The sequence below is a fragment of the Ambystoma mexicanum genome, chromosome 10, assembly GCF_040938575.1.
Source record: "Ambystoma mexicanum isolate Mex_15411 chromosome 10, UKY_AmexF1_1, whole genome shotgun sequence".
In the NCBI taxonomy this organism is placed as follows: domain Eukaryota; kingdom Metazoa; phylum Chordata; class Amphibia; order Caudata; family Ambystomatidae; genus Ambystoma; species Ambystoma mexicanum.
Genome location: NC_090932.1, coordinates 176902085 through 176923114, shown reverse-complemented (window position 1 = coordinate 176923114; position 21030 = coordinate 176902085). Strand labels below are relative to the sequence as shown.

Here is a 21030-nt window from a genome sequence, read left to right as displayed (position 1 = left end):
AAGTAGCAGCTTTAAAGTTTTACTGCGTTTGTTCAAGTACATTTTCCTGAACAAAGACAGTAAAACTTTAACACTGCCAGTTTTGGTGATAGGCTTCCCTCACCTCTCTGCCTACCAAAATGCAAGTACGCACATGCAGGGGTACACCCAGGCTAAAATTTAGGCGGGGGCTAACCCTTCAAATGTTGGGAGAGGTGCTAACTTCACAGACAGTGGAGGAGTGGCAGACCTACTTGTGTAGGGGCATCTAACTTCATTACTCATTGTAATGAGACGATTCTAGTGCAGCTTCAATGTTACAATCAGTTAACTCTCTCCTTTAAGTCTGAAAACACCCACTTCTTGCAGATCCTGAAGGCCCTAGAAAGTGTGAAAATGGCTGATGGTGTGCAATGAAAGACTCCATCTCATAGTTTAACAGGACATTGCAGAGTCTGGGTCAGTACTCTAGAGGCGCAAGCAACTTCAGCGGCTGGTAGCAACAGGGGAGAACATTTAATGTTGGTTTCACCACAGTTAGTCGGCTATACTAGAATCTCTGGTGCACTGACTGGCTGGTGAGACTATGTCTGCCTGTCAAATCACGTGTTACGAGACTGGGGGAGGGCCAGTGCAGCAATAATGCAATTCTATGTGACAGTATTGGAGCCACCAGCAGAGGAGCACAAGGGAACACCAATTTGTCCCTACACTTAATTAGAACTGTCCTAATGTGAGGGTGTAAATGTAATCACTTACACGCGCTCCAATTTTTGCAGTTGAAGTCATGGTGAGATGACATCATTTGCCCGGGATAACACACTCACGCTAAACAGCGAAGCAGGGATTTTAACCAACTCTGCATTTTGGGCACGACCACCTTCTTCCATGCTTTACTTGGAACACATATCTAAGTAGTTTTGGGTGTCAATACCTACAATAATACTGTCCTATAGAGTTTACATGCAAAATACACACATTGCATAAATCCTTCTAGCAGCAGCATGTTGGGCCAAAATAATATCAGTGCACCTTTATTTTCCACACCCTGGATGGAAAACTAGAAGATGCAAAAGGCAAAATATCTATTTACCCACTTTATTTTCAGCGCTTTAAGACGCACAATGAAATAAGTTGTGCCATAAACTCACTTAGGTTTGGAGATTCGTCACAAACCTCCAGCGTGTTGTTATGTATGGTTTTAGGAACATTCAACTAAGGACATGAAAACAAACTTGACTTTTTAGCATATCAAGCGATTAGACATTATGGGTATTAGCCCCTTTTCAAAGGGTGCTTTATTGTGTTGCTCGCTTTAACTGTCACAGATTTGCAAGGTGACTGGTGGTCTTTAAATTGGAAATTCACCTTCATGCATAAGAAAGGCTATGCTGATGATGACAAAAGAAAGCTGTTGTCGAGTACATTACGGCACTGGCAGCTGAGCCAGGGACGCAGCCTGTGTGTCTCAGCGGGACTGTGATTTGGGGAAACGGTCAGTGCTTGACTATCTGAGCCGAGCAGATAGTAGATTATGCATAAGATTATGCAGAGCCTGGGATGCAGCCTATGTGTCTCAGCGGGACTGTGACTCGGGGGAAACGGGCACTGCTTGATTATCCGAGCAGATCGTAGATTATACATAAGATTATGCAGAGTCAGGGACGCAGCCTGTGTGTCTCAGCGGGACTGTGACTCGGGGAAACGGGCACTGCTTGATTATCCGAGCAGATCGTAGATTATACATAAGATTATGCAGAGCCAGGGGCGCAGCCTGTGTGTCTCAGCGGGACTGTGACTCGGGGAAACGGGCACTGCTTGATTATCCGAGCTGAGCAGATAGTAGATTATGCATAAGATTATGCAGAGCCTGGGACGCAGCCTGTGTGTCTCAGCGGGACTGTGATTTGGGGAAACGGTCAGTGCTTGACTATCTGAGCCGAGCAGATAGTAGATTATGCATAAGATTATGCAGAGCCTGGGATGCAGCCTATGTGTCTCAGCGGGACTGTGACTCGGGGGAAACGGGCACTGCTTGATTATCCGAGCAGATCGTAGATTATACATAAGATTATGCAGAGTCAGGGACGCAGCCTGTGTGTCTCAGCGGGACTGTGACTCGGGGAAACGGGCACTGCTTGATTATCCGAGCAGATCGTAGATTATACATAAGATTATGCAGAGCCAGGGGCGCAGCCTGTGTGTCTCAGCGGGACTGTGACTCGGGGAAACGGGCACTGCTTGATTATCCGAGCTGAGCAGATAGTAGATTATGCATAAGATTATGCAGAGCCTGGGACGCAGCCTGTGTGTCTCAGCGGGACTGTGATTTGGGGAAACGGTCAGTGCTTGACTATCTGAGCCGAGCAGATAGTAGATTATGCATAAGATTATGCAGAGCCTGGGATGCAGCCTATGTGTCTCAGCGGGACTGTGACTCGGGGGAAACGGGCACTGCTTGATTATCCGAGCAGATCGTAGATTATACATAAGATTATGCAGAGTCAGGGACGCAGCCTGTGTGTCTCAGCGGGACTGTGACTCGGGGAAACGGGCACTGCTTGATTATCCGAGCAGATCGTAGATTATACATAAGATTATGCAGAGCCAGGGGCGCAGCCTGTGTGTCTCAGCGGGACTGTGACTCGGGGAAACGGGCACTGCTTGATTATCCGAGCTGAGCAGATAGTAGATTATGCATAAGATTATGCAGAGCCTGGGACGCAACCTGTGTGTCTCAGCGGACTGTGACTCAGACTTCCGAGCAGATAGTAGATTTGCCTCGGAAGAAACAAAATGCGCCCAGAAGCATGTTCCTGATCCTTTGAACTGTTAAAGGGCACGGAAGCCCTGCCCCTCAGTTAACATTTGGGGGGGCGGGCCTTCAGCCCAGTCAGCTCAATGACGTTGCGCCTGCCTGTGTGCAATCTGGGGGCTGGCGGGGGGCAGTGCTTGCCCCAGGCCTATGATCGGTTGTTACAATGTTAGATTTGCGCTTCACTACTCATCCACACTATGTGTGGGGGTGCTGTACTGCCCATGCGCTGTTGGCTGTTATAGCATAAAGACTGTGTGTTGGCACGTGTCCAAGGTGTATATGCCAAGTGGTGGTGGTGCAGTGATACCTACCCTTGGTGCAGGACGGAGTGCCACAGTACTCCCAGGTGTAGGATCCCATTTTGAAAATGTGACACCAAGGCTTTGAGTCCTTGTCTGGATTTCTGAAAGACACAGAAGGTACATGTTCTGTTAGAACTGACACACTGCACACAGACAAACAGATTCACACAATGCCAGGGTGACAGGTAAAGAAACAGACTGTCTCACAGACTGTCACTTAGCTCTTCTGTGATGGTGGAGTTCCAGTACAGCAAACACCAACCGAGTGAGCAACCACCAGCTGCCAGAGCACATTTGCCCACTAAATCGACCGCCTGTGCTTGCATTCACCTCTCTTTCAGGGACACTTATTGTGTTACTTGTATGAACTAGTCTTTGAAATCTCTGTGCCACTGTAGTCAAGGTGCACCTGTGTGGGTATTCGTGCTTAACCAGTCACTGATGAAGTAGTGCCAAGGGAAAGAGGGTACTGCACCCGCTGGAAACCCTTGCTGACCTTTTTCTGTCCCTGATGTGGGTAAGGGGTTAACTTCCCCTCCATTCTCGCTCTTGTGTGGTGGGGGACTGTACAGACAGACCGTGTCTGGGCTTGGGATGAAAGGTCCACTCCTGGAGATCTAAGGGCAGGAGGTGAGTGCTGTCACACGGGCTGGGTTGCCACAGTCAGCATCCCTTTTGCCCCAGCCTCTGCAGAGGTCCAAACGAGAAGTAGCCCGCATAGGAAGATGCCGAGTCCTCTGTATATTGGGTGACTGCTCCAAGTGAAACCACCATAGAAACAGGGCATTGACCTAAAGCCTGGCTATGGGCTCCAATAATGCTAAGGAAAGGCCAATGAGTAACCAATAACTATCATTTAACATAGATGGAAATGACATTAAAGTGGCCAAAGAGGTCAAAACCTTAGGCTTTTGCCTAGACTCTTCCCTGAATATGCGTAAACAGGTTAGTGTGACAGCCTCTGCGACAGCATACACATGCAAGCTCATTTATGCCTGCAAACCCTTCCTTTCCACACAGAGCTGTACCACCATAGCCAGAGTTCTAGTTTTATCAAATCTCGACTATTGCAATGCACTTTACCTAGGTGCCAGCAACTACGTCACAAACAAACTCCAGATCCTGCCGAACAATGCTCTTAGAACTGCCTTGGGTATCTCCAGAAGGCAACACATCTCTGGCATGACAAGAGACAATAAGTGGCTCTCCATCAGCGAGAGAATACAACTTAAAAACAGCATCCCTAACCTACAAAGACCTTAATAACTCAGCCCTTCCTTACCTAGCGGAAAGATTCTCCAAGAATGACACCGCCCAACACATCAGATCCTCTAACGCTTGCCTCGTAAAAGTACCTAGGTATAAACTAAAAAAAAAGCAGGGGGCAGTAGTTTCCCCGTATTGGCAGCTCAACTGTGGAATTCTCTGCCCACCGCCTTAAGAGCAGACCAGTCCTTCCATAAATTCAGGAAGGACACTAAACACTGGCTCATCTCTAAAAATACCCCACAGTAGACACCCCCTCTGAGGTGCCCACCTCTTATTACCTTCACTTAAGCACCCATGAAACTATCATTTAGATAATACAAATGCTGAAATTCCATTGCTGTACATTACTGTATATTCTTCTGTGTGAATCTGATGTCATTGTATATTGTATTGTATATGTCGTCGAGTCATTATTATTGTATTACCATTGTGTAACTAAGAAAATGCATATATATCCCTGTAAACTGCGCAGTTCCCCTGGGTTCGTAGCGCATTATAAATAACAAAACAAACAAACAAACAAACAGAATTCTTTCAGTAAGTGACATCACCGATCCACTCACATGCGATAGCTTGTGGATTGTGTGTATTCATGGCATGGGTTCGAGTGCAATGTCCTAATCTTCCTGTCACGCTAGGTTTAAAGTGCACTTCATGCTACCCCATGCAGGTTCAGCAGGGTCTCTGCATGTGGCTTCCTTCCTCTCCTCTAGGTCCCCTGCCAATGGGGCACCCAAGTGCATCCCTCGTGCCGGAAAATGTGCTGTGGGGAAGACTGTGTGCCCCTAGCTGTGCTCGCCTAGCGCTGGCACAGCCCGGTCCTGTTCCATGAGCCCTACTCAGTGCGCCGAGTTGCCCTTTTCAGTAGTGCGCTTTGCTAATTGCATACATTTGTACACCTTGTTACACAACACATTTCACAAATCGCTAACACTTTTCATATCAGCCCATCGTTTCTGATAGTTCGTATTTGTATGTCTCCTTCATGACACCTTACGTTGTGCAAGATGCAGTGGCGTCGCTTGGGGAGGGTCTGGAGGGGCCTGGCCCCTCCACCCCGCTGAAATCCTGGGCCCTCTCTTGTGACCTCCCTAACTAAGGCGAGCAGTGACGTTCGTGGTGTTATTTGTGACACTCACAAAGGCAAATGTCTGCATACCACATGGCAAATACTCTCCTTTTGTCTCAAGGCAGTGATCTTGGTATGCATTCTGGCATCGGTATGGCTTCTGCACAGCGACCTCCATAGTGTGCAGAGCAGCTTGCAGCCCCCTCCCATCAGAATGTAGAGCACGAAACTGCTATTGATGGGCCATTAGTCACTGAATGGTTTTGTTCCTGCATTCTGATGGGGCGGGGGTGCAGTGGGGTGTGGGTAGTTGGTGTGCACAAAAGCCTCTCTGCAGGAGTGCTTGTGACGTCACACATTACCTTTCATAGGCGCCACCCCCCACTTTTGTCTGTGGCGCCCCTACTTTTGTCTTCGGCCCCCCTCTGTGCCACTCCTAAATTTGATTTCTGGTGACGCCACTGGCAAGATGTGACGTTGTGCCTACATTGTCTCCCCTCTTTCTATGCTCATTGTGTTTTTGTCTTCTTATCAAACCACATGTTGTGGCATGATACGCCTTTGTATTTATCAGCTCTTCCCCATTCGTCACTAGGGAATTACTGTTTATTTCGGCTCATTGGCCTGCAATAAGAGCCCGGTGGCTCACTTCCCACCTCAACAGCAGCCACTCTTTGTGTAGCTATGAGTGAGCACCCAGAGGCGTAGCCAGGATTGACTAACAAGTGGGACCTGAAGCTAATGTGGTGGGGCCCACCGCAGTGATGTTACCATCTGTGAATGGCCACACAGCGCTGCGGAGTGGGAATTTACAGATTTTGGTTGGCCTTACCCCGCCTCCGCCCCTGTGAGCACCACTGCATGCCACCGGGGCCATCTTCTTTGCTGACTCACTCACCTGCAGTAGTTGTGGTTCCCCAGCCCCAGCAGTGTCGCGTCTGTTCTCCGGGCGTTGTATCGTTTCTGTTGCACTGCAGTCGAGTTCCAGTTCAGGCACTCAACCCCCGTCTCAGTCTGGCTCCAGGTGCCCCTGTATGTCTCGCCGGAGTCCTGGTAGCAAGTGGTTTGTGTATCTAAGGGAGGGAAGATCCATGATCAATTATGCCATGTGCGTACCCCGGCTGGCCGCGCACATCTTCTCTCCACGGAACCCCTGGTGAATTCAATTCTGTGGGTACACATCAGGTACCCACAGAAGCCCTTTTGGGGTCACTTGTGTTTTATGCCACCAAAAAGCCCTGCGCATGGTGCGCTACCCTCAGGCCGGGCACACACGCTCGCTCCCCACTGGAGACTATGTGCGTTTACTTGTAACATGTTAGTGCAGAACCCTCCCAGAATACAACCAAGTGTTCAACACTATGCACACCGCAATTCGAAATAGTTGTTATATCAAGATTTAAGGTAATCTAGGTGTCTTTGGTTATTAGATTGAGGAGATTTGAGGTGCAGGGGAGATAATCGCAACCTTGGCATCTGGGTTGGTACTAGAACAAAAAAGAGGGCGGATGTTCCCAAAATGGGGAACTCCCGTCCCCTGCACACTATCTATAATCTGTATATACAGAAAAATAATTTGGCAGTGTGATGTACTCTTATAAGGCAATGTGTTGTAACACTGTCCGATAGAGTCACCCAATGAGCTTCATATATTTTAGGTACATTTATATAGTCTTAATCTACTGTGAGTAAAATTGACTAACAAATTTTAGTCAAAGCAAGATATAAATGAAAAACAGTAACAAGTTTTTTAACACAAGAACTTGACTTTAATCCATAATGTGATCACCCAACGCGTTTCGAGATTTCTCTCTTCATCAGGGGTACATAAATCGAGAATTTTCATAGTTTCTATTAAAACAAAGAAATAATATCAATTTTAACAGAATCATATAAGTGCGAATTAGTTAGCAACGAACAATCAGTCCGAATTTCAGAGCATAAACTTTTGATTACTGCTGTGGCAAATATCCTTATTTTTGTGAACTCATCATCATACAGTTTCATAACATTTCCATGCAATCACAAAGTATTGATATGGCATAATAGTTATGGTTTGCTGTTTTATAAATGCCATTGCCTGCATTTTTCAAAAAATCCAGCATTCTAAGAATCACAAATGAAGAAAATTTGGCTTGCTAACCTTTTGTGAAGTATAAAAAGGGGTCCTCTGGAGGTCTTGTCTCAAGAAGGAAGATAACATCCAGGGAGTTTGGTTAAGGAATACGGGTTCAGCAATTACACGTGGTTGCCTATACCAAGGATCATAAATTAAAAAATAGCATATGGTGGTTTATGAGTAGTATAAATGTATATACAATAATTAGGAGCTAACAAGGTTTTAGTACTTTTCTGAGAAAAATACAGGAATGCATAAAAATGCTTAACACATAGTTGACTATTACAAGGATAGTGAATTTGAAGGAAGTTTATGGTTGTTTTAAATGAGCATATGTATATATCAAATGAATTGGATATATATTCTTTTCTAAAGAAAATATAAGCGTGCATAAGAGAAGCTAACCTTGTAGGAGTACGTAGAGGCGCCAATCAGGAAGTAAAAGTAGATTGGTTGCAGACAGACCAACGTTAATTGTAATATCTCGGGGAGAACACCTTGTAACTGTGAAGAAATCGAGCAGAGTATCGTTGTAATAAAGTGCTCTGAGATAGATATGTGGCTAAATGAGCGTATGCCCATAGAAACTTACTTGAAAAGCGTTTTCAAACGATGTTTGGAACAAGACGCGGTAGCAGACGCCGTCGCGCTGGAACTTGATTGTCTACGGCGTTTGTTTACTATTTATAACCTCATAAGAGTGACGTAGGCACGCCAATGCGTGCCCATGACAAGTAGTTCTCACGAGTAAATGCGCACGTGTAGTGCAGCATTTTTCTATAGGAAAAAAACACAAAAGCCGAACAAGATTGCCGGCACAAAGTAAAAGAGCCTAAGATTTTTGATATATGACCCATAAAATCGGGCCAGATCTGTTTTAAGATAATGTGACAAACCACCATATGCATAAGATATATGCAGTGTCTATGGTGAATCGCGACGCATGCACACAATGAAAATTGCATGATTGATCAAAGAAAAAGTAAAGGTGTTCGAGTAGGAAACCATACCAAGACGGTATTGGAGTGCATAATTTGATAATATACCTATGGTCACAAAATGCATAGGTATTGGTAGGGAATATTGTTTCAGTAGTATTTCAAAATTCTCAAGGAGATGTTATAAAATGGGATTATGCATAGGATAATCCAAAGTGCTGTTCCATTTAGGGATTCACAGTCTGTGAGGAGTAATTATATCTCCACTAGGTATTGACTTAAGATTTATACAGATATTATTGTATACATCTGGCAAAGAGACAAAGAAATGTTCTTATTCTGTACATGGTAGAACATGGTAAAACATGGTAAGAAGGGATAGCCAAAGGTAACAACAGGATGTTAATATTATGTAACATTTATGAATCTTTCCACAAAGAAATTCTCTCTACAAGGAAATTCAAATTCTGTCCCATGCAAGGATTCACAATCTGTCTATATTTGTGTATTTTTCCACCCATGTGTAGTATCTCAGATTACAGTGCAATGATGTAGTTACTTGCTAATTAGGTGTTTACAAAAATGGTCCCAAATAATAGTCCTCATTAATACCTAGCGGGTTTAATGAGTCAAGGCGATGGATCCAATATAATTCTCTTTGGGATAGTCTTTTTTCGATATCGCCACCTCTGGGTAGAGGATGTAGAACTTCTAATACTACTACCCTCATTTGTGCAACATTGTGATTATGGTCTCTAAAATGTTTGTAGACGGGTGATTTGATGTTTTTGGTTCTGATGTTTGATTTATGCTCCGTCCATCTTTCTTTGGCTTTCCTTGCTGTTTTGCCTACGTAATATTTACCACACGGGCAACGTAGCGCATAAATTACATTTTTAGAGGCACAGGTTGCATAATGCTTCAATGGAATTTTCTTGCCTGTGTGTGCATGTCTGATATGATCTCCTTTGATCACATTGGAGCAGTGTTGGCAGTTGAGACATGGGAAGGTTCCTTGTTTAGGTTTACTCAAGAATGTTTGAGTGGTTTTTTTTGTGTTTCCGCTTTGATAAGTCGGTCTCTAAAGTTGCTGCCTCTTTTAAATGCTAGCATTGGTGGTTCTGGAAAAGGGGAATTCAACTGAGGGTCTGTTTTGATTAGATCCAAATTTTTATGAATTATCCGCTTGATTTGAAAGCTTTGGCTGGAATACCTCAGGTGTGTATTAGATTTGTTTTGACTTGTTTGGTCTTTTGAGTCAAAAGTTCTTCTCGGCTTTGTACATCTGTTCTTCGAATTGCTTTGTCCAATAACTCGTCTGGAAAGCCCCTGTCCATAAATCTGCTTTTGGACATATCTCAACCAATGTGACAACAGGATTCAATTCACTATCGAAATTGGAAAATCATCAATAAACTTCCTACACATGACAATCGAAATCACCAATCAGGGATTCAACACAAAGATTTACAGAAAACCCACAGATGTGAACAGCTCTCTGCACTTCCACAGTTTTCACCCCAAACATCTTAAGGACAATTTACCTTATAGTCAATTGCTTAGACTTAAAAGAATAACCTCTGATACTGAAAAATTGCAGGATGAATACGCCTCTCTCAAAAACAGATTTATAGACAGGGGCTTTCCAGAAGAGTTATTAGACAAAGCAATTCGAAGAACAGATGTACAAAGCCGAGAAGAACTTTTGACTCAAAAGACCAAACAAGTCAAAACAAATCTGATACGCACCCTGAGATATTCCAGCCAAAGCTTTCAAATCAAGCGGATAATTCATAAAAATTGGGATCTAATCAAAACAGATCCTCAATTGAATTCCCTTTTTCCAGACCCACCAATGCTAACATTTAAAAGAGGCAGCAACTTTAGAGACCGACTTATCAAAGCGGAGACACAAAAAAAAAACACTCAAACATTCTTGAGTAAACCTAAACAAGGAACCTTCCCATGTCTCAACTGCCAACACTGCTCCAATGTGATCAAATGAGATCATATCAGACATGCACACACAGGCAAGAAAATTCCATTGAAGCATTATGAAACTGTGACTCTAAAAATGTAATTTATGCGCTACGTTGCCCGTGTGGTAAATATTACGTAGGCAAAACAGCAAGGAAAGCCAAAGAAAGATGGACGGAACATAAATCAAACATCAGAACCAAAAACATCAAATCACCCGTCTACAGACATTTTAGAGACCATAATCACAATGTTGCACAAATGAAGGTAGTAGTATTAGAAGTTCTACATCCTCTACCCAGAGGTGGCGATATCGAAAAAAGACTATCCCAAAGAGAATTATATTGGATCCATCGCCTTGACTCATTAAACCCGCCAGGTATTAATGAGGACTATTATTTGGGACCATTTTTGTAAACACCTAATTAGCAAGTAACTACATCACTGCACTGTAATCTGAGATACTACACATGGGTGGAAAAATACACAAATATAGACAGATTGTGAATCCTTGCATGGGACAGCATTTGAATTTCCTTGTGGAGAGAATTTCTTTGTGGAAAGATTCATAAATGTTACATAATATTAACATCCTGTTGTTACCTTTGGCTATCCCTTCTTACCATGTTTTACCATGTACAGAATAAGAACATTTCTTTGTCTCTTTGCCAGATGTATACAATAATATCTGTATAAATCTTATGTCAATACCTAGTGGAGATATAATTACTCCTCACAGACTGTGAATCCCTATATGGAACAGCACTTTGGATTATCCTATGCATAATCCCATTTTATAACATCTCCTTGAGAATTTTGAAATACTACTGAAACACTATTCCCTACCAATACCTATGCATTTTGTGACCATAGGCATATTATCAAATTATGCACTCCAATACTGTCTTGGTATGGTTTCCTACTCGAACACCTTTACTTTTGCTTTGATCAATCATGCAATTTTCATCGTGCGCATGCGTCGCGAATCACCATAGACACTGCATATATCTTATGCATATGGTGGTTTGCCACATTATCTTAAAACAGATCTGGCCCGATTTTTTATGGGTAATATATCGAAAATCTTAGGCTCTTTTACTTTGTGCCGGCAATCTTGTTCGGCTTTTGTGTTTTTTTCCTATAGAAAAATGCCGCACTACGCGTGCGCATTTACTCGTGAGAACTACTTGTCATGGGCACTCATTGGCGTGCCTACGTCACTCTTATGATGTTATAAATAGTAAACAAACGCCGTAGACAATCAAGTTCCAGCGCGACGGCGTCTGCTACCGCGTCTTGTTCCGAACATCGTTTGAAAACGCTTTTCAAGTAAGTTTCTATGGGCATACGCTCATTTAGCCACGTATCTAACTTAGAGCACTTTATTACAACAATACTCTGCTCGATTTCTTCACAGTTACAAGGTGTTCTCCCTGAGATATTACAATTAACATTGGTCTGTCTGCAACCAATCTACTCCTACTTCCTGATTGGCGCCTCTAAGCACTCCTACAAGGCTAGCTTCTCTTATGCACGCTTATATTTTCTTTAGAAAAGAATATATATCCAATTCATTTGATATATACATATGCTCATTTAAAACAACCATAAGCTTCCTTCAAATTCACTATCCTTGTAATAGACAACTACGTGTTAAGCATTTTTATGCATTCCTGTATTTTTCTCAGAAAATTACTAAAACCTTGTTAGCTCCTAATTATTGTATATACATTTATACTACTCATAAACCACCATATGCTCTTTTTTAATTTATGATCCTTGGTATAGGCAACCACGTGTAATTGCTGAACCCGTATTCCTTAACCAAACTCCCTGGATGTTATCTTCCTTCTTGAGACAAGACCTCCAGAGGACCCCTTTTTATACTTCACAAAAGGTTAGCAAGCTAAATTTTCTTCATTTGTGATTCTTAGAATGCTGGATTTTTTGAAAAATGCAGGCAATGGCATTTATAAAACTGCAAACCATAACTATTATGCCTTATCAATACTTTGTGATTCCATGGAAATGTTATGAAACTGTATGATGATGAGTTCACAAAAATAAGGATATTTGCCACAGCAGTAATCAAAAGTTTATGCTCTGAAATTTGAACTGATTGTTCGTTACTAACTAATTCACACTTATATCATTCTGTTAAAATTGATATTATTTCTTTGTTTTAATAGAAACTATGAAAATTCTCGATTTATGTACCCCTGATGAAGAGAGAAATCTCGAAACGCGTTGGGTGATCACATTATGGATTAAAGTCAAATTCTTGTGTTAAAAAACTTGTTACTGTTTTTCATTTATATCTTGCTTTGACTAAAATTTGTTAGTCAATTTTACTCACAGTAGATTAAGACTATATAAATGTACCTAAAATATATGAAGCTCATTGGGTGACTCTCTAGGACAGTGTTACAACACATTGCCTTATAAGAGTACATCACACTGCCAAATTATTTTTCTGTATATACAGATTATAGATAGTGTGCAGGGGACGGGAGTTCCCCATTTTGGGAACATCCACTCACATTTTTAAAAAATTTTTTTTAGTGCAGAACCCTCCCCTCAGGAGGCTTTATGATGTCACTCATGCTGTGTACTTTGCTCAAGCCGTGTACCCACCTCAACTCTTCACATGAGGCTTGCTAAGTGCTGAGTAAACCCCTCTGCGCCCACAGGAGTCTCTGGTACGCTCTCCTAACTCTCCAGGCACACAACTCCTCTCTCCAAAAGAGCCCATTTTAGATTACTCATACTTTACCACCTATATTCTCCCTGCCAGGTGCCACCTGATTCCCGCCTACAAGCCATGGTGAGGTCATGCATGCTACGTCCATCCCCTAGGCACGACAGCCACCTCGCTCCCCTCAGTAGCCCTGGTGAAACGAGGCATGCCAGCTTCTCCCAACTCCCCTAGTTTGGATACACACTGCCTCTCTTCACAGGAGCCTCAGTGGGGTCCATTGTGCAATGGCGGTCTCCCTGGCCCAGCCCTCGCCTCATCTCCCACCATAGGTTGTGGTGGCATCACCTATGCCTTTGGTACAATGGGGTTAGGTGGGTGCATCCATACGTTTCCCTACATGGTGTTATTGGTATGATCAGGGCAGGCAAAAGCCCTCGTGACACCAAACGTCTCTCATTCCCTTGAAAAAGGCCAATCTTCTGCCTTGCAGTTCCCACTGAGGTGCTCCCTTTTTCACATGTTTACATGAATCTCCCTTGCTCACCCCTAGCATTCGACTCTTGCGTACCACCCACCTCTCGCTGGCCCATCTCACACTCTCCCCGAACTCACCTATCTCGCAGAGCTTCCCGGCGAAGCCTCTCGGACACCGACATAGGAATTCAGAGGAGTAGAATGCTTGCTGACAGCGCCCACCATTGTAGCACTTCTGCTCAGAACAGTCTGAAATGGAAGGAAACCCAACATCAAGCCAGCAAAAGAGAGGGCATTTATTTACTCAATTGGTTATTTATAGTGCGCTTAATACCCAGCGGTTTCTAAGTGCGGAGCCGGGGATCAAACCTGTGTTGCTACGTATCATCTTGCTTTCAAGGTGAGCGCGCTGCTCCTGAGCTATCCTCCCGAGATTAAATAACTGGAGCGTTATAAATGGGGAGAGTGGGTATAGGAGTGAAAGGGCGGCATGGAGGCAGGACATTCTCTGGGGCATGAGGGTGGGCAGAACAGAAGGTATCTGCACTTTGTTCATTTGGTGGCAGGAGAGTGGGTACGGCTACAAGAGGAAGGTTTGAGGGCTGCCGCAGAGTATCGGGGATGGTGTCTGGAAGGGTCAGTATGGGGGACAATATCTGCCTTTATGGTCAGTATGGAGGACAACGCCTACATAGGTCTGTATGAGAAGGTATGTCTAGGATGGTCAATACAAGTGCTGATATTTGGCCGTGTCAGTGTGATGAACAATATCGGGGCAAGATGTTTACGAGGGATGATGTCTGTCAGAATATGTGTGGGGGATCATGACTGCCAGGGTAACTATAGGGGGCGATGTTTCTAAGAGGCAGTGAGTTTGGTGGTAACTGGTGTGGTAAATGAAGAGGACAGTGTCAAAATGGAGGTATCTTTCTGGTAGGGTATGTATGAAGGACATAGCCAGACAATGTCTAGCAGGATCAGAATGGAGGTATCTTTCTGGTAGGGTATGTATGAAGGACATAGCCAGACAATGTCTAGCTGGGTCAGAATAGAGGTATCTTCCTGGTAGGGTATGTATGAAGGACATAGCCAGACAATGTCTAGCAGGATCAGAATGGAGGTATCTTTCTGGTAGGGTATGTATGAAGGACATAGCCAGACAATGTCTAGCAGGGTCAGAATGGAGGTATCTTCCTGATAGGCTATGTATGAAGGTCATAGCCAGACAATGTCTAGCAGGATCAGAATGGAGGTATCTTTCTGGTAGGGTATGTATGAAGGACATAGCCAGACAATGTCTAGCAGGGTCAGAATGGAGGTATCTTTCTGGTAGGGTATGTATGAAGGACATAGCCAGACAATGTCTAGCAGGGTCAGAATAGAGGTATCTTTCTGGTAGGGTATGTATGAAGGACTTAGGATCAGAATAGAGGTTGATGTTCGGCTGGATCCTCACCAGAACAATATGTCTATGAGGCTCAATATAAAGATGTTTGGCATTGCAGGTTTGGAGCATAAGGTTGGTAAGGATCAGTGCGTATGACGATAACTGGTAAGGCCAATACAGACGACAGCAATGTCAGTCGATGTAAGACATGGAGGTCTATATCTGCTGGGGTCTGTATGAAGGACAATGTCCAGCACAGTCTTTATGGGGGGGTGATGACTGGCGCAATCAGATCGCAGGCCGATATCTGGCCGAGCCAGTACCGAGGACAATGTCTGGCAAGGCGAGTATGGTAGAAGATGTACAGCAGGGTCAGGACGTAGGGGCAGATGTCTGGCAGGGCCAACACGTGGAATGGCGCCTTGATGGACCAGCATGGAGTGCAGTGTTAGGAAGGATCTGCACGAGGGATGCATGACCAGGTCAATAGTAAGGACTATGTGGGGCAGTGTAATTTTGTGGCCTGATATCCACTGCGGTCAGTACGGAGCCATGATGTCTGGTAGGGTCAGGATGAGGGATGAGGGATGCTATGGCCAATGTTGGGGCAAATGGGATTTTGCACCATTTAGGTGTTTGCAATCATGCCTGTCCTTCCATTGTTTAAAAGGCTCATTGTCAGGATCCCATTTACATGTTTTAGATAGTGGGTCCAGGTTTAGCCAACTATGTGTAGAATGGGCCCGCAACGCGCAAACCTAGGGAACGAGGGGCGCTCCGAAGAAATGCATGCAGGGGGCTCTAACACTGAACTTTTCTGGAAAGGATGGGCTCATATTCAGATGGGCAGACACCCACCTGTCACTGGGATGGCATGGCACCGGATCTGCCCATCGCATCGGCAGAACTCCACCCGGCGGACTGCGGGCCGCAGCCAAGACTCTCCTCTCTTGTAAATCTGATTAGAGGAGCGGTCCCTGCAGGTTTCTGTGGAAGACAAAGTGGTACATTTTCAGGATAACAGGAAAAAAGTCACCCCAACACTACAGAACTGGCCCTAATGTCTAAACCTAGCGCCCTAACAACAAAAACCCTCGAGTTAACCTATCTCCTGCTGTGTCAAGTGCGTACTCCTTTCTCATCACTCAATGCTAACGCTGAGAACAATCAAATCACACAGGCATCCCTAAGCTAATAACACCTTTAACGCTCAGGGCCAACACCAAGCCCCAGACACTCAATGTCAACCTTCAATTCAAAGACCATGATCAAAATCCAGGCCCACAAGACCCCTTTCAAACAAATGCCACAACCCTACACTGAGCCCAAGAACCTTACATTAAGTCCTACAAATTACAACGCTAATCTTCAAACTCACAACACAGCCTAACAACCAGCCCAACAAAAACCGGCACTTACCTTTTATCCTGACCACACAACCTAAGACAAACCCAACAAAGTCAAATCTAACCCTGACACTACAACCTAGCCAACAAAATCAAATGCTGCCCTCCAACACCATGTCTCCAACACAATTTATTTTCTTTCAATCTTAAAACCAAAGGTTTATGCTAATAGATCTAAACCTCGAAAAAGACAAATGTACAGGTCCCCAAGATTTGAAATCGCAAACAGAACCTTTCAAATTGTTGTCCGTTCTCTGACTTAAGTGTGTGACACCCTAATGTGTATGCTCTAATTTCGTGAGTTTCCAGCTTTACCACTGAATGAACTAAATGCTGTTCTTCCAGTGACTGTGTGGTAGAGGAGGACTTCTCACAGAAGTTCCTTTACACACCCTGAGCTTGGTTCCCAAAGGTTGTTGAATCTTTGAAGCAACACTAAAGTCCAATACCTGGAACTCTGTCGACTTACGGTCATCTCTTGCTTGTGATAGTGACTTAGTGATGCACCTAGTATCTAGAATGTAATCTAGAACCTAACTTAGACCTTTGGATCTTGCCTTTGAAAGCTCCTCGAGGCGTGAACTGTGAGATCCCTTGATCATCTGCCCACTGCAAGCTACTTCATGGGACTCGGGAGCTTGAACTGGTCCTGAAACACGGCCCTTGTCACCAGGACCCTGCTAGGAGACCCAGGCCCATCTGCCATGGTTACAGGCATGTTGCCTATCATCTGTTGCAGGACTCTGTCCTTGGGGTCACGGTGGTACTGTGGGTGGTCTTTGGAATGGGAGAGGAGTCCCCTAGAGAAAATGATATTCTTTCGCAGTGAATTGGCAATGTATAGCCAGTGAGTTTGGAATAGTTGTGTTGGGCGTACAATGGAAAGTCATTGAGACACTTTTTTTCCCCTCCATATTTTGTGGTTTTTTATTTGTATCCCATGTTAATTACAGAACATCTATTCATATTCTTTGGCCGGGCCTTGTGATTGTTCTTTACTATATTCCATGGCAGGGTCTTGGAGATGTTTTTGTTTGTGCTCCATGGCAGGGCTTTGAGAATGTTCCATTCTCTATTCCATGGCCGGGCCTTGAGATTGTTCCTTTCTGTATTCCATGGCCGGGCCATGCGATTGTTCCTTACTGTATTGCATGGCAGGGTCTTGGAGATGTTTTTGTTTGTGCTCCATGGCAGGGCCTTGAGATTGTTCCTTTCTGTATTCCATGGCCGGGCCTTGCGATTGTTCCTTACTGTATTCCATGGCAGGGTCTTGGAGATGTTTTTGTTTGTGTTCCATGGCAGGGCCTTGCGATTGTTCCTTACTGTATTCCATGGCAGGGCCTTGTGTTTGTTCCTTATTGTATTCCATGGCAGGGTCTTGGATATGTTTTTGTTTGTGCGCCATGGCCTGGCCTTGCGATTGTTCCTTACTGTATTCCATGGCAGGGTCTTGGAGATGTTTTTGTTTGTGTTCCATGGCAGGGCCTTGCGATTGTTCCTTACTGTATTCCATGGCAGGGCCTTGTGTTTGTTCCTTATTGTATACCATGGCAGGGTCTTGGATATGTTTTTGTTTGTGCGCCATGGCCTGGCCTTGCGATTGTTCATTACTGTATTCCATGGCAGGGTCTTGGAGATGTTTTTTTTTGTGTTCCATGGCAGGGCCTTGCGATTGTTCCTTGCTGTATTGCATGGCCGGGACTTGCGATTGTTCCTTACTGTATTTCATGGCAGGGTCTTGGAGATGTTTTTGTTTGTGTTCCATGGCAGGGCCTTGCGATTGTTCCTTACTGTATTCCATGGGAGGGTCTTGGAGATGTTTTTGTTTGTGTTCCATGGTAGGGCCTTGCGATTGTAGCTTACTGTATTCCATGGCCGGGCCTTGCGATTGTTCCTTACTGTATTTCATGGCAGGGTCTTGGAGATGTTTTTGTTTGTGTTCCATGGCAGGGCCTTGCGATTGTTCCTTACTGTATTCCATGGGAGGGTCTTGGAGATGTTTTTGTTTGTGTTCCATGGCAGAGCCTTGAGATTGTTCCTTTCTGTATTCCATGGCAGGCCTTTCAATTGTTCGTTACTGTATTCCATGGCAGGGTCTTGGAGATGTTTTTGTTTGTGTTCCATGGCAGGGCCTTGCGATTGTTCCTTACTGTATTCCATGGCAGGGCCTTTGCGATTGTTCCTTACTGTATTCCATGGCAGGGTGTTGGATATGTTTTTGTTTGTGCGTCATGGCCTGGCCTTGCGATTGTTCCTTACTGTATTCCATGGCAGGGTCTTGGAGATGTTTTTGATTGTGCTCCATGGCCGAGCCTTGCGATTGTTCCTTACTGTATTCCATGGCAGGGTCTTGGAGATGTTTTTGTTTGTGTTCCATAGCAGGGCCTTGCGATTGTTCCTTGCTGTATTCCATGGCCGTGCCTTGCGATTGTTCCTTACTGTATTCCATGGCAGGGTCTTGCAGATGTTTTTGTTTGTGTTCCATGGCAGGGCCTTGAGATTGTTCCTTACTGTATTCCATGGCAGGGTCTTGGAGATGTTTTTGTTTGTGTTCCATGGCAGGGCCTTGAGATTGTTCTTTACTGTATTCCATGGCAGGGTCTTGGAGATGTTTATGTTTGTGCTCCATGGCCGGGCCTTGCGATTGTTCCTTACTGTATTCCATTGCAGGGTCTTGGAGAGGTTTTTGTTTGTGCTCCATGGCCGGGCCTTATGATTGTTCCTTACTGTATTCCATGGGAGGGTCTTGGAGTTGTTTTTGTTTGTGCTCCATGGCCGGTCCTTGCAATTGTTCCTTACTGTATTCCATGGCAGGGACTTGCAATTGTTCCTTACTGTATTCCATGGCAGGGTCTTGCGATTGTTCCTTACTGTATTCCATGGCGGGGTCTTGGAGATGTTTTTGATTGTGCTCCATGGCCGGGCCTTGCGATTGTTCCTTACTGTATTCCGTGGAAGGGTCTTGGAGATGTTTTTGTTTGTGCTCCATGACAGGGCCTTGGGATTATTTCTTATTTTCCGTGTGTTCCTTTCCTCCGGCCACACTGGGTATCTGCCAATGCCCAGCACTTCCTCATACTCTTAAGTGGTTTTGTGTGGCAGTAAAGAGGGGGTATTCATGCTCCATCGCCGGGACTTGTGATTGTTCCTTACTGTATTCCATGGCAGGTTCTTGGAGATGTTTTTGTTTGTGTTCCATGGCTGGGCCTTTGCGATTGTTCCTTACTGTATTCCATGGCAGGGTCTTGAGATTGCTCCTTACTGTATTCCATGGCAGGGTCTTGGAGATGTTTTTGTTTGTGCGCCATGGCCGGGCCTTGCGATTGTTCCTTACTGTATTCCATGGCAGGGTCTTGGAAATGTTTTTGATTGTGCTCCATGGCTGGACCTTACGATTGCTCCTTACTGTATTCCATGGCAGGGTCTTGGAGATGTTTTTGTTTGTGCTCCATGACAGGGCCTTTGGGATTGTTTTTATTTTCCGTGTGTTCCTTTCCTCCGGCCACACTGGGCATCTGCCAACGCTCAGCACTTCCTCTTACTCTCAAGTGGTTTTGTATGGCAGTAAAGAGGGGGCATTCGGCACAGTCTTGTTGATGGTTCAATGACAGCCGGAAACGGGTGGTTGGCTCTGTCTGGGTTAACGATGCAGACAACAGAGAGTTTGCGATGGCCTAATGGGAAGTTCAGGTGCAATGGACAAGGTGCAATTGAGGTCACCCAGTTAAGATTTCAGAGGTGCTTTTTGATAGTTCAGATGGGCCAGACATGGAATGTTTAGTGCAAAGGTGACAAACTAGGAGCCTCTGGGCAACAAGCTTCAGAGTTTAGCTTAGTTTGGAAGTTCAGAGGCTAAGGATTGCTATGGCCTTTGGAACTTTTGGGAACAAGGGAAAACTCGCTTTTGAAGGGACTTAGTGGGGATTTTGGAGGTGTCTGACATGGCAGCCTTCGGCTCTGCCTGGTTGACTGTTCAGAAGTGCCAGACATGAAACTTGGTTGCCATGTTCATGAGTGTAAGGGCACCAAACTAGGAGAGTTGGTGTGGCCATCTGAGGGTTTGGCAGCTAAGGGCAGAAGCTATCGGCGTGGCCTGGTTGAGATGTAAGGACAAGGAGCTATTGTCTGGGCCTAGCTGAGAGGATGTTGGGGTCTCTTGGGCCTCTTTTCCCATCCTGTCCTTTGCCAACAGGGTCACTACTGTGTCCTCTATGCTTCAGCTCTAACACCAGCGGTGGCCAGACTGCTGGCATATGCGAACGCTCCCTATTTAGGCGGGACACTCCCGGCTGGTTTTATCAAAAATGTTGCTGTTTTTTACAACCTGACACCTAAAATAATTCATACCCCAGTGCACGCTTTCTGTAGCAGAATCTCCCTCCAGAATGTTGACATGTATGGCATAGCATTGTTCAAGTTCTTCTGGTTTGAGTCACTGTCAACATCTTCCTGACTCAGACCTATTCCATTCCATGATTCTCAACATTTGCCAGTCTACTTCCTGCCTTTATTTCCACCCATAGGACAATTACTGTTCTGAATGCCTTGTTTGTCATAGCAACGCCACCCGTCCACCCACTCCCATTGCACCACA

General features: G+C 44.7%; 1 protein-coding gene across 2 annotated transcripts in view; it reads right to left on the bottom strand.

Annotated features, from left to right (window-relative positions):
- PLAT (plasminogen activator, tissue type) overlaps positions 1 to 21030 on the bottom strand; it is a 118758-nt gene that overhangs the window by 37454 nt on the left and 60274 nt on the right. For both annotated transcript variants that reach the window (XM_069617661.1, XM_069617662.1), the window contains exons 4-7: positions 15889 to 16017; positions 13782 to 13892; positions 6336 to 6510; positions 3109 to 3200 (exon numbers count right to left, since the gene is read on the bottom strand). In XM_069617661.1, the coding sequence (XP_069473762.1) occupies positions 3109 to 3200; positions 6336 to 6510; positions 13782 to 13892; positions 15889 to 16017 (507 nt within the window). The remainder of the gene's footprint in view (positions 1 to 3108; positions 3201 to 6335; positions 6511 to 13781; positions 13893 to 15888; positions 16018 to 21030) is intronic.